This window comes from Anastrepha obliqua, chromosome 5 (assembly GCF_027943255.1).
Source record: "Anastrepha obliqua isolate idAnaObli1 chromosome 5, idAnaObli1_1.0, whole genome shotgun sequence".
NCBI classification, from domain to species: domain Eukaryota; kingdom Metazoa; phylum Arthropoda; class Insecta; order Diptera; family Tephritidae; genus Anastrepha; species Anastrepha obliqua.
In genome coordinates, this window is record NC_072896.1 from 49,216,342 (window position 1) to 49,229,978 (window position 13,637).

Below are 13,637 nucleotides of genomic sequence, written 5' to 3' on the forward strand. Positions count from 1 at the left end.
ACTGCAGTTTTCTCCTTGATTTTCAGTAAACAGAGCGGAACGCGATTTTTGAAAATACTACTATTTCTAAGTCTTAGAGTTGTAGAGATTTTATTTCGATTCAAGGCCCTGTCAAAAGCTAGACTTAAAAGCCTTCTTCGTTTTTCTAATAGTTTCTATATTTTCTATAATCTTTCTCCCTGTCGATTTAAGTAGTTTTAAGTTCTTTGTTCGAAGTTTCTTACATTTGTGGAAGATCTAAACTTTTAAAAATTATATTTTTTCGCAACCGGAAGAAAAATAGCCCAAGAAAACATGCAAAAGATTTTCTCCAGCTAGCCTGCACTAATCGAACCACTGTGCGACGACGGCGCAGCGTTTGTGGTTATCCGATTTCTGAGTGTGTGTTTGTTTATATTACTTTTCTTCTTATGCATTTTAGAGTACTATAGCAAATTTTAATTAAATTTTATTCTGTTTCTAATTTTTATTTCTCTTTCTCTTTCTCTTGAATAATTTATAACATTTATGGAAATTTTTATTCAAACTTAGGTATATCTTTAAACACAATTCATGTGCGTAGTCATAAATGTTTTTGCAATATTTTTCACGCTAGTTTTATCTTTTGCTTAAATAGTTTAAGGGCTTGTAAATATTCGTAAAAAAATTGACACATTGAAATTGATATCGAGGGTAATTGTAAATTTTGTCTTTCCGCCAAATTGTGTAAATGCCAGAATATTTATATATGGAGACATGCATAGATTTTGTTTTAATATACGTATGTATGCCTCATTAATGTTTCTAATAAATTTTTATTGACTTCTTTGCCTTATTCACCCACTAACGTCACACAATGAACGGATAAAAATTGATTTTATTTACACAAATACATACTTAGGTATGCAGTTAGTACACCAAACCTGTCTGACAGAGTTTACCATTCGATACTTGATAAGTTGCTGCTGATATTTATTTGTTAAATGCAAATGATTAAGTGCTTACAAATAGTTTTTCAGTACTACTTTAAATATGTACAATATTAAAGAAAAATTCGTTTGCTTTTATTAAATTCTTCATTTGTAGATTTAACTAATTAACAGTGTCTTGCTTATTTCATATGTAATATTCATCTAATCTAATACAGTGTTTTGGTTTGTCTACATTTTTGTTTTTTTTTTCACATTTTCTTAGCCACAAACGAATTTGCGTAGATTGAAATTGAAGTCAATTCCTTATGAATGAAAAAACAAATTAAAATTTCAAGTTAAAAAATCAGTCAATCAATCAAAAATACAGTCAGTGTCACTAAAATCGTATCATATTTTTTTTTTGTTTGCTTATGTTTTTGTTTTGGTAATTTGTTAAAAAAATTTTTTGTATTTTAACAAAGTCGTTATAAATAAGCTTCTAGAAAACTTAAAAACTAATAAAAAATTTCCTAAAAAGTTCAAACTTTTACCATAATTTTTTATTTTTTTTTTTATTTTCGAAAAGTATGCACATGGCGGCCGCCGTAGCCGAATGGGTTGGGCGTGACTACCATTCGGAATTCACAGAGAACACGTTGGTTCGAATCTCGGCGAAAACACCAAAATTAAGTAAAACATTTTTCAAATAGCGGTCGCCCCTCGGCAGACAATGGCAAACCTCCGAGTGTATTCCTGCCATGAAAAAACTCCTCATAAAAAATATCTGCTGTTCGGAGTCGGCTTGAAACTGTAGGTCCCTCCATTTGTGGAACAACATCAAGACGCACACCACAAATAGGAGGAGGAGCTCGGCCAAACACCCAAAAAGGGTGTACGCGCCAATTATATATATATATATGCATTCAGGGCCACTAGCAATCGTACATATGTTTCGCAATGTTTACTAATTTCGATGAAAAAAAAATATTTATATAGCCGCTAAAAGGGCGCTCTTTTTTTGCAATGAATACTCTTTTGATATTTTATGAAAAAAAGTATATGTATTCTGGCAAAGTGTTTAAGGGGTTAGGCGTAGTCAGAATTTTCTTAAAGTATAATATCTTAAAAATATTGTGTGAAAATTTGAAGTGAATCCGAAAAATACTTTTCGAGCTATTCACAATTAACAAAGGGCTCTCGGGCACTCCGGAGCGTTCGAGAGCAAGCAGCAAAACTTTAAATGCGTTTTTCTCAAAACTATGTTTTTTGAACTGATGATCAATGTAACTTAAAAACCACTTGGTAGATTTCAATAAAATGTATACTGCTTCTGAAAAACATAAAAAACTCGTGCCTGATCGAAGGACTTTTTTTTTTAAATTTCGATTTTTTTTAAACAATTAATTGTCGGTTTTCTTCTCGAAAATCTGAAAAATATTTCATGAGGCCGCCATATGGTTAATTTTGGCAGAAAAAGCTTCGATCATGCACAAGATTATCTATTAATAAAACAAATTTCTCTTGTCCGATTGATTTTAGATGAATCTGCAAGGTCTTGAGATGATCACCGCAAGGGACTTCTGCAGAAACGGGCTCCACATAAAAAGCGATAACTTTTACAATTATTAATGTTTTTTTTTGAAATTTTATGCTATGTTTTCATTTTTATAAAATAAAGCAATTGACTAGGAAAAAAAATTATTGAAAATCATCATTTTTTCGGGCCTTTGGCTACCCCTAACCCCTTAACAAAGGGTGATTAGATCCGATGTACTTTTTCCAATAGGGGTTTTTAGACGATAAATTTTTTTCAGTATTCATTTACATTTCATCATGGGAAGGCTTATGCCTCAACATCGGTTACAAATCGTGCAATCGTACAAATTACGAAAATCGACGCTTTATGATCGCGTGCCCAGGCCAACTTATAGTGGATTTAACCATCCTACAGAACGTACTGTTCGGCAAACCATCGGGAAAATTGAGAAAGTTTACATCACTGGATAAAACTCGACCGATTAGACCACATATAGCCAGAAGTGAAGAAATATTGCGGCTGTAAATGAGCACATGTTTTACCGGGGACCCCGAAAGAATCGATTTCACGCCGATCCCAACAACTTGGCCTATCTCATACCACTACTTGGGTGACTTTATCGCTAAGATCTTGGTTTGAAAGCGTATAAAATATTGTTAGCCCAAGTTTTGAAGCCGCCTGATCTTCCAAAGCGTCAAAATTTCAGTCGATGGGCTCTTGAAAAACGCGCCGAAGATCCGCATTTTGAGATCCAAATTTTGTTCTCCGATGATGACCATTTCAGGACTAATGGCTGAGTCAATAAGGAAAATTGCCGAATTTGAACTGAAGAGCAACCCGAAACCATTCAAGAATAGCCACTCCACCCATTGAAAACAACAGTTTGGTGTGGCTTATGGGCTGGAGGAATCATCGGCTCATATTTTTTCAAAGACGAGGCTGGCGCCAATGTGCAAGTGAATGGCGAACGCTGTCGCGCCATGATGAACGACTTTTTATACCGGAAATTGAAGTCCGTAATCTCCATAACATTGGGTTCCAACAAGAAAGCGGATGGCGCTACTTGTCAGACAGCCCGCGAAACAATGGATTTACTGCAATGATCAATTTATCTTTCGTCTCAATTGGATTGGCTACCAAGATCGTGTGATATCACACCTTTGGACTTTTTTTGTGGGTGTATGTAAAGTCTTCGATTGAGGTATTGAAAGCCAACATTACTAAAGTTATTCACGAGATACCGACCGACGTCCTCCAGCAAGGCATTCAAAATTGGTGTTTACGGATGGCCAAATTACGTTGTTTTATTTCAATTTAAAATCGCATACCTCTAATTTGATCACCCTTTAAATTTACCCCATAAAGCTCACTCGGAACTGAATACACTAAATGTACACAGTACTATTACATTGGATTCCTGGACATGAGCGATATAAGAGAACTGAAATGGCTTATAATCTAGCTAAAAAAGGGGTAAACATGCCTCAATTGGTCTTGAGTCTTTCTCTCGACTTACAGAAGGCTACATTAACAAATTTATCAGAAAGTGGTATGAGAAGAAATTCGGTAAACACTGGCGAAATTCTATCGTTCAGCGACAAGCGAAACTATTCCTAACGCCGGACAGAGGAATTTCCGATGAGCTACTTTCGCTTAGCAGAGTAGACTTAAGACTTTAAACTGGTTACTTTACTGGCCACTGGAGCCTGAGATATCACTTACACAGAATTGGTCTCTCTGAAACCATCATCTGCCGATTCTGTGCAATGGAGACTGAAAATTCAAAACACATTCTTTATAAATGCATGCATTTGGCAGAAAAAGGCTACCCCACTTTGGAGGTATTGTCGTGCATTCACTCCTAAAGCAGCTGCCAACTGTCACAGACAGTTAAACATTTTCAATTCATGTAGTTTGACATTTTATCATGGAAAGAATTACGTGTCTATAATGGCTTGGAATTATTAAAATTTGCTTTGTAAGTGGGCCATCAATTCCTAGAACGCATAGAAAATTACGTCTAACTTAAGAGTTGTTCATCTTAGTAAGCGATTCGTCGCGCTGTTAATGGAGGATGGATGAACATTTCGAACTATGGTGAACAATTTTTGCTTCAAAACATAGAAAACACTGAGCCAGACGAAATGTGGTTCGAACCGAATTGAGCAACGGGTAACTATTGATTTGTTAAAAGCGAAATTTTATTTAATTCATTTGGCAGTTTCAACAGATTTGCTAGATCATGTGATCGAATAGAATGAATCGAGTGCTGTAATTATTTTCTGTGGGATATGTTAAGCCATTGGCGTAAGCTAACAAGCAAACCAGAATTGCCGAGGAGTAAGCCAACTTTGATCGAGTATAGCAGGAAAAGCAGACCAGATTTACTCGAAAAAGTCGTTAAAAATGTAACTGAAACTTTGCACTTCCTCAGAGAAACCAGAGGTCAACCCGAAATTCCGAAATCATATTTAAATATTAATTTCATGCAATGAGGTTCCAAATATAAATAATTTTAATTGTAATTCATTTGTCAGTCACTTTTCCAATACGAGCATCCCCACACTTTGAGATCGCCGCTATGAAGGAATTAGAACTTTTACACCTAATTAATTTAACTATTGCTCCACTTACTACAATTATAATATATCGTAATTAATTTACACAGATTAGTTTAGTACATACAAACATAACCATTTACATATCTTTATAAGTGTGTATAATAGTTCAACTTGTGGCTGTCGCGGTCTATGCAACGCTTCATCTATTTTTGTAGCACATTTTTATGTGACGTTTTTCTGTGATCTTAAAATCAAACCAGTCGTTTAATAATATTAGGAGTGCAAACATATCTATTTATGCACTACATGAGTTTGTTTTTCTTGGTTTTGTTTTTGTAATAATTCAAATTTATATTTGTCTTGTTTTTAAATGCTTCAGTAAAGTCTTAGTTTCTTCTTCGTTTCGTTTCGGTTTATTTTTTTTTGTTTTTTTTTTCTGTTTTGTTTTGTTTTCTTGCCATTGTTTTTAGAGTAATTCTAATATTCGCTACATCGATTCTCGATTCTTGATATGCAGAATTCTTCAGTTCCTTAACATTAAAACTTGTAAGCGCATCGGCGTTTAGAATCATGCGATATTCAATTTTTAACGAAATTTTGATATGATCTTCATTGAATTGCCGCCTATAGCCTTTAGACCTTACCCTTTGGGAGACAGCTGTTATTGTCACTGAAGGCTGAAGGAGGACTCAGATTTTTTTCGCTGATTATATTATGGAATTCATCGGATATTCCTGTGCTACTGCTCTGTGTGGGATCACCATAGTGATTTGCATTCAGACAGGATATACTGGGGTCATATGTTTTGCCCTTGCCGTGTGCATGGCCAGAGAGACTGCTGCCAATCGCCAACGTATCAGCATTGCTCAATGTCTCCATGGCGCGATAGTCAAAGAAAGTGGACATATTGTCGTTGGGTATGCCTAATAGATGAAGCGGCTCAATGCTGGTTGGTAGGTGATGACGATAATTATCCTGATTGCTGCCTTCGATAGCACCACCACCAGCTCCGCCATGTTTGTCACCATAGCCGGACGAGAGCAGCTTTCCTTTGCGACGTGGCGTAATGGTTAGAAAGTCGCCATAGCTTTTATTGTGACAAGCCAGAGCTGCGCCTCCGATGACAGCGTTACTGCTTGCGCTGCCACCTGCTGTTATGCGTTTTGAATTCGACGCCTGTATTGGTGGTGTTTGGGTTGTAGGCATGTTGTTGGTAGGATGTGGTGCGGCATGCTTCAGAATTTCGACATATGAACCCGACTGGACAATATGCGAGGCGGGGACGCTGTTAGTTGAACATTGGAACTCGCCGGAGAGGAGGAGGTTGCTGCCGCTGTTGGAATTAGTATCGGCAGCTTTTGATCGTATTTTGCCACCGGATAGACCGCTGGGCATATTTGTATGGTTGGTTGAATTTTGGGTAGATGTGGATGTGGATGTTGATGTGGATGATGTTTGTCGTTGGTGGTGGAGATGCGACTGTGACTGTGCACCACAGGCAATTGTTGGTTTCGGTTGTTTTGCTGGCGGGTCAAAGAGCCGGTAGTCGAAGGGCACGGGGTCCATGCTGCTGTTGGAGGCAAATGAAATTACGATTAATTACAATTACATAAATTGATTTTCTCTAGCTTTATAGAGAATTGTAAGATATTGAAGCCGATGTTAAGTTTGGGCAACTAAATATTTACATGGACAGGAGTGAGAGAAAGTAGCAAAACATGCAAATTAATACGGGAAAACATGCAAAGTGAGATAAAACCATATACTTGTGTGAAAATAGTGATGCTTTTAGAGTGAGTTTGGAGAATGTGATACAAAAAAACAAGGCGATATCGACTTCATTCGTGAGTCGGCTAGATAAAAATATATTTTTTCTGTAGTTTTGTGTTTCAATTCCTTTGTAGGTTCAGAACCCGAGTCTTTTGGCAATGCAGCTGACCTACCTATTTAGTATTTCGTTCTAATAAACATTTTTAAGTAGATAAATTGATAACATTACTCCTTCTGAACAACATTGCAGATGTTGCGAATCTTAAACTAGCTAGTAGTTGTTCAGCGGACATGGCTGTTTTCAGGAATACCTGCACCGTTTTAAGCTGACAGACAGCCCTTTCTATGGAAACTGCAGTAATTAGAACTATCAACGCTGTATAGTCTTCGTATGCCTGCAGGAGAGGAACTTGTTCTGTCTTCGAACATAAACGCGGCTCTACCCAGAAGTTATACTTTTGCTTCCTAGCTAGTATACCCAGCTTTTTAAAGGCCACACATGGCTTAGAGGGGACCAAGTAGAGTAAGGATAGCATAGTTCCGGTGGCATTACAGGAGATGTCTAACTGGTATAATGCGTTGAAGGGCAGTCACTTCACCTTACCTAACATAAATTGGAGATAGCTAATACTCTATATAGGAAATCATCCAGACACCGCTGGCGCAACCTATTGTTGAAGCCCGTACGTGACTCCCAAACCGTGAACGGAATTGTTATAGGTAAAAACAAATGATCTTTATTTGACAACCTTGCAACTCTATCGTCAGACAGCAGATAAAGTTTCCACGGGTAGCCGAGTAAAGCTTTTGTTAGTCCATTACGGTGACTTTCCTGCTAGTTTTTTGTCTTCACATATTTCAAATCCACTTTCATAGATTCGGCAACCTTAAAGTTGTTATTTGTTAAAATTTTAAAACAACGTCGAACTAATAAATAGATGGAAAAATGGCTTTTGGACCCGACGAAGTGGGGTAGATAACAAGAGAACAAGGCATAAGTAGTTAATGGTTCGGTGAGGTAAACTGGACTGAAGCTGAACCGAATGTATTTTGATGAGTGTGAAATTACACAGGGAACCAAATGAAAAACAACATGGATTTTATCTGAAACAAATTTATGTTTGAACGGTACCACTGTTCACTAATTGCGAGCCACTTTTCTTCTCAAGTCGGAAGTAGCGACATTTCTCTTCAGTGTTTGAGGGACGAGAGTGAGTAGTTTACGGCAGCTGATGCTACCAGTTGCTGATTCCAGGTCAAAATCCCGAAAACACATGCCCGAATGGACATTCACCCGAAACCCAATCACCCGAAAATAATTTACCCGAATAAATTTGCCCGAATACGAATACCCGAATCTTATTAATTTTCCCGAAAAATGCCCGAAAAAATAAAAATAAATTTTATATAAAAATGTTAATAAATAATTAAAATTCAAAATTTTGTAAACAAGTTTTAATTATATGGCATGGTGTGAAAGAAATTGAATTGTGTGAATTTAGGATATTTGAATGTTGTATGCTAAACTAGTTAAGTATTCCAAAATTTTGTTTTCTTCTTTATATCTTTGGTATTCTTCCGTTATTGTGCGTAATCGTTTTTGGAGTGATATCCAGGTTTGACGTGGTGTCGCTCTAACTTTGCGTCCAAGACTCAGCTCTGTGAGGCTCGTTTCAGTGTCTTGTCCAGTGTCTTCCATTTTTATGAATAATTAAGAACGAATGACTGACTGATGAATTTGACACAAGAATTTTGACAACATTTGTTATGAATAAATAAAGGAATAGCACTCTTTTGTTCTTTTCTTGCATGTACTTCAAGTGTATACTAATTCTTAATTATTTTAAATTTTTTTTTCTTTTCGGGTAAAAGGATTCGGGCAAATGGGTTCGGGCGAAGACGTTCGGGCAAAAAAATTCGGGAAACTGTCAATTCGGGGAAATATACATTCGGGCGTGTGGATTCGGGCGGGTGTTTTCGGGCGTTTGGGCGTAAACGCCAGTTGCTAGTTGGATTCGGTATGAGTTTTTTTGTTTGATTCTGCGTTTTCCAACTGTCAAAGCTCCAGTTCGGAGTAGTCGACGCCAGGAGATAAAGAGAGAAATTTCCAAGGTCTATAGTTCACCACACACTTTTTCATACTTTTTGTTATTAATATTTATAAAAAAATTGTTACTTTGAAATATAAAAATTCATATGTGTATAAAACGATTTACAAATTTCAGGAAATAGGTTCGGCGGTACTTGGTTTTGGCCGTACTGGAAGAGTTACTCATCGAAATATTCGCCCTGAAGACATTGGGCATTTTCAGAATAACATTGCGTACAATTTCTAAGGCCTATATTATTCAGAACTGATTCAGGCACTTGAAATCAATATTTATCACGTTATATCTGAAATAGGTGATGGACCATCCAAAATATGAGGCAAAACTGAATTGATAGGATGGAGTTCTACAGTGTTAGCCGAGGAAACTATTGGAATGGGGTTATATTCCAAATTGGAGTACTCACTCCTTTCATTCGTTCAAAAATAAATGAAAATATCGAACGGTGTTATTTTTTATAGTGTTATTAGACGCTTTCGATTCTCCACTTCTCTGCTCGCTATGCATCTCTGGGCTCTACTTACTTGACGAAAAATTTGCATGCGAAAGCAACAACAAAGTTATATACCTTGATTCGCCGCTATCGAGTAAGGTTAACCCACATAAAACTGGTATAACTCACTATATGCAATGCTGTCTCTCTTTTCATTAGTTCGCGTTCATACAGAACACTTTTGTTGCTACAACTCTGCAAATTTTGTTTTGGTGTTGCCCGTCGACAACTCCGTTACTTGCAATTGTTTAGCTTTTAGCCTACAGTCAATAATTACATTGAGAAGAACGCGAACACAAAGAATGGCGAGCGGGCACGAGCATCACAAGTAACGGGTTGAAGCAACCAATCTTCTCCTCTCTGAACGCGATCTTCCGAATACTCAATAAGTGCATCCAAACAAATGAAATTTTTGGCAGCTCTTTTACTTTATCTATTCGCCACTTGCTAACGCTTGGCGAATCGATGATGCCTATAGAAAGTAAGTGCCTTCCTTTTTTCTCGCTTTGGCCACTATCGCAAGCAGTGTTGCCATGTTTTGCATTGGATAAAGCACTAAAAGCATATAAAACCGGCTATGATGTTTTTAATGAAATGAGGTGTAAGCATTTTTTGAGGGTACAAGGCAAACGTACTGGCTTTCCTATCAGTAAACTTGCTAACGCTTGGCACATTTTATTAAATGAAATCAGCCGATGGTTTAGCCTTTACATCTACATGGAACGATATATGTATGTGTGTGAGTATTTACTTATGCTTATAGATGTATGTATGCATACATATACACAGATCTAAAACAGAACATTCAGCTAAGTATTAAAATATATTTTTTTATGATGTGAACGTGTAAGTATACAAGTATGTGTTGGTGTAGTGCATATCTATGTATTCAGGTATTAGTTTTGGTAAACACATCGACTACAACAAATTGGCTTGCCTATTGGAAAGCGAGCGCTTGTGGTATCCGATGCTATCGCTACTACTACTACCGCTGCGCGAATTTGGCGGCTTCACACTGTTGTTGATGACATTTGTTGGGGTGTTGGTTGTGCTAACCAATGCTTGGGGACTTATTCGTGATGGTGGATTGTTGCACGTGATTGTCTCGAGATTGTTGGTTGGCATGCTGGTGTTGTTAGGGGGGGTATTATTCGAAGTGATAATGGTTGTTGTTGTGTTGGTGTTGGTGACACGTTCGTGCTTGGATGAAGTAGATGTTGATGATGTGGACGAAGCGAAACGATATGGTGGCGAAGGTGAGAGGGGACGAGCGGGTGTGGTGATCAGCTGTACATTGCGTGGTTGTTGTTGGTGATGGTGCTGCTGGAATTTCTGTGGTGATGTCACCGTTGAGCGTTGCGGCAACAGTTGATGCAATTGTCGCGTTTGTGTGGGTTGACCATGAATTTTCGGCTTCTTGTTGCCCGCTTTAGCTGCTGCCGCCACACCTGCTGCGGCCGCAAGTGAACTGCATTGCTTTGCTGTGATTGGTGTTTGCACATACTGAGAAGTGCTGGAGGGATCTGGTGGAGGTGGTTGGCGTTCGGGAACATGCATGGCAGTGGAAATTATGGCTTGGAAAAAGGTGCGTGTAGATTTGAGTGCAGTTGGCGTAGCAGATGCTAGTTTCGGCGGTTTAGAATTGCGTGAGTTCTCTTTCTTGGAGTCTTTCTTGTGAATCGGCATAATATTTTCTGAACATATACATTTGTATTTATGCAAAATTACTTAAAACACTGTAAAACACAATATTGACTAGACGTCTATTTTTGGCAAATGTTTACGTGTATTGGTGGTGGTGGTGGTGTCTGTAGTGAGGACGTAATTAATGTCTAATGTGTATTGATTGGGTTACTGTTGGCGGATCAATGGTTTGAAGTGGTAAGTAATAAAATTGATTGTGGCTTGATGACTTTACTGATATTTAGTGGTAGTGGCGATTGTACTACGGGTCGGTGAAGGGTTAGTATTTGAATTGCTTGCAAAATCTCAAAAAGTGTTAATTAGTTAAAACAGGTACTAACTTACTATGAAGTTGAGGCCTACTGAATACTGAAAGGCGTTCCTTATTGCCTCCTCCATTGCCGCCACCGAGAGGACTGTGGCCGTGAGCTGAAAGTAAAGTGAAATAATAAATTCACTGAATGAAAGTATCTTTACTAAAATAGGATATCTTGGAACAGGAAAAGAGAAACTGGTTAAAACATTATCGCCCTATGGAGCCAACGGGTAAAATGTATCCACAAGTACTTTCCAATCGATAGCACCGTGGGATAGTAAAAGTTGTCCCGGAAAATTGTCATATACACGTGACACTATAGATTTTACATGGCAATGCTGCATACTCAGTTTTTCATTTTCTCACTAATTAAATATTTTAAAGGACTCTAAGTATAAAAGTACAAAATTTTCAAAAAAAGGATTTAAATACTTTAGCGCACTCTATAATAATATTATGAACGTCGAACGAAAGCGTATAGATCCAGCTATTAAAAAAGTATTGTTTCCTTTTCGCAAATGAAAATTTCCTGGATAACAAAAAAAGTTGATTTTGGTCGCACAGTGTAATCTCAACCAACCTTTCATCTGACTTTGGTGCCAAACTGGCTCCACTCACGATAATCTGTTGAACAAATTAAGTTGGTATAACCAACTGCAAGAAACACATTTTGCCTGTCTTCCAGCTCGGATCCAGGTCTGAAGGCCGAGTCAGCGTAAATTTTTGAATTACACAAACCGAAAAATTGTCTTGCCTTAACGTGGAGAAGATTTTTAAATAGTAATTGATTCGTCTTTGTAGCTTGAGGCATATCTTACAAATATCATAGAATTGCTACACAGAAACCCGAAGAAAGAAAGAAGAAACAAAAGTTTTATTAGCCTGGTTGGCAAAGTTATGAAAGTTACCAGAAGAGGCTAATTTTCAGTGTAATGAAACAGGCAAGAATTCAAAAGGTGACCCTGTCCATGAGAGGCTATAATAAGGCAGATGAGGTAAGGTATGTCGGGAGTGAAAGAGTGGGACTAGTGTAGCCTAAAAATGGAAATATTCTTCTACAGAGGGTGGCAAGCAGGTGTAGCTGAAAAGGGTACAGCGAAGAGGTAAGTGTAATCTATACTCCTCACTTTAAAGTACTCGCCTTTTTAGTGTCGTGGTCAGATGATCTCTGCAGTCATCTATCATAAACCAAAACAGCAAAATACCGCCAAAAATATATTTCTATAAGGAAGAAATCAATGCAAACGTCAAAGGTAGAAAATGTCAAGAACATGTGTCGCAACTTCTGCATCTAAGCAAATACTGGAATGAAGTGTGTGAGCCACATCCTGGCATATATTCTTATCAAGAAAGACATAAATGAATTTCGATGCCGGTTTACTTTACAGGGCATGCCAGGAACTCACTATCGAGACTCCCAAAAAATGGACTTTAGTGAAGCAAATTTTTCAAAAAAGGTTCTATAAGCGGAAGCCAAACTCGTATTTTAAGGTTGAGCTATAGATATACGCCCCTTCGGCACTACAAATATTTGTGAGAGAGAAAGGAAACCCACATTTAGTCTTCTGGTTTGAAACGTCTTTACTGTGGGGGCAGACTTAAGCAAGGTGTCAGAAAGGGATGGCGTGATCATTAAAGATTGAAGGATATCACACTCACGGCGAAGAGACTTAAAGGTGCGACCAACATTAGACCGTTAACTGGCTCTCAGCGAAGGAATCAGCTGATTTGCTGACGTAACCTGAGTTATGACAGCGGTTTGCTTGTGAAAAGCCGAGATTGTATAGGTGATATAAAAAAAAATTAATTAAATTAGCAGGCACAATTTTGCTGATGGCGTGGTAGCCGAAGTTACTCGCACTGAATATCTGTGCTTAAACACCGCTGGATTTTATTCACAGTAGATTCAGTAGATTTTCTATATATATACAAGAATCCACAAACGACTACTTTGATTGGTAGCCATTTCACAAGGTGAAATCAATCTCAGTATGGAGGTTGCCACAAATGAATAGGTGGACGAAATGATCTCACAAAAGGAAAGGTTAACTCCCGTAGGCGTTATGGAGGTAGATTGAGGGTACCTCTCGGTACTAAAGTTTTCGAGGGAGCTCAGAAATATGAGAAATGCAAGAACAATATTTTATTATTGAGCTTAAAAAATACTTTAAAAAAATAAATAAATAATTGGCGCGTACACTTCTGTTAGGTGTTTGGCCGAGCTCTTCCTCCTATTTGTGGTGTGCGTCTTGATGTTGATCCACAAAAGGAGGGACCTA

General features: G+C 37.7%; 1 protein-coding gene across 1 annotated transcript in view; it reads right to left on the reverse strand.

The window, feature by feature from the left end:
* Positions 1–4,969: 4,969 nt before the first annotated feature.
* Positions 4,970–13,637, reverse strand: part of LOC129248733 (cell adhesion molecule Dscam2-like) — a 177,557-nt gene continuing 168,889 nt past the window's right edge. The window contains 2 exon segments of the mRNA XM_054888350.1: positions 4,970–6,558; positions 11,384–11,471. Coding sequence (XP_054744325.1) covers positions 5,622–6,558; positions 11,384–11,471 — 1,025 coding nt within the window. The 3' untranslated portion in view covers positions 4,970–5,621.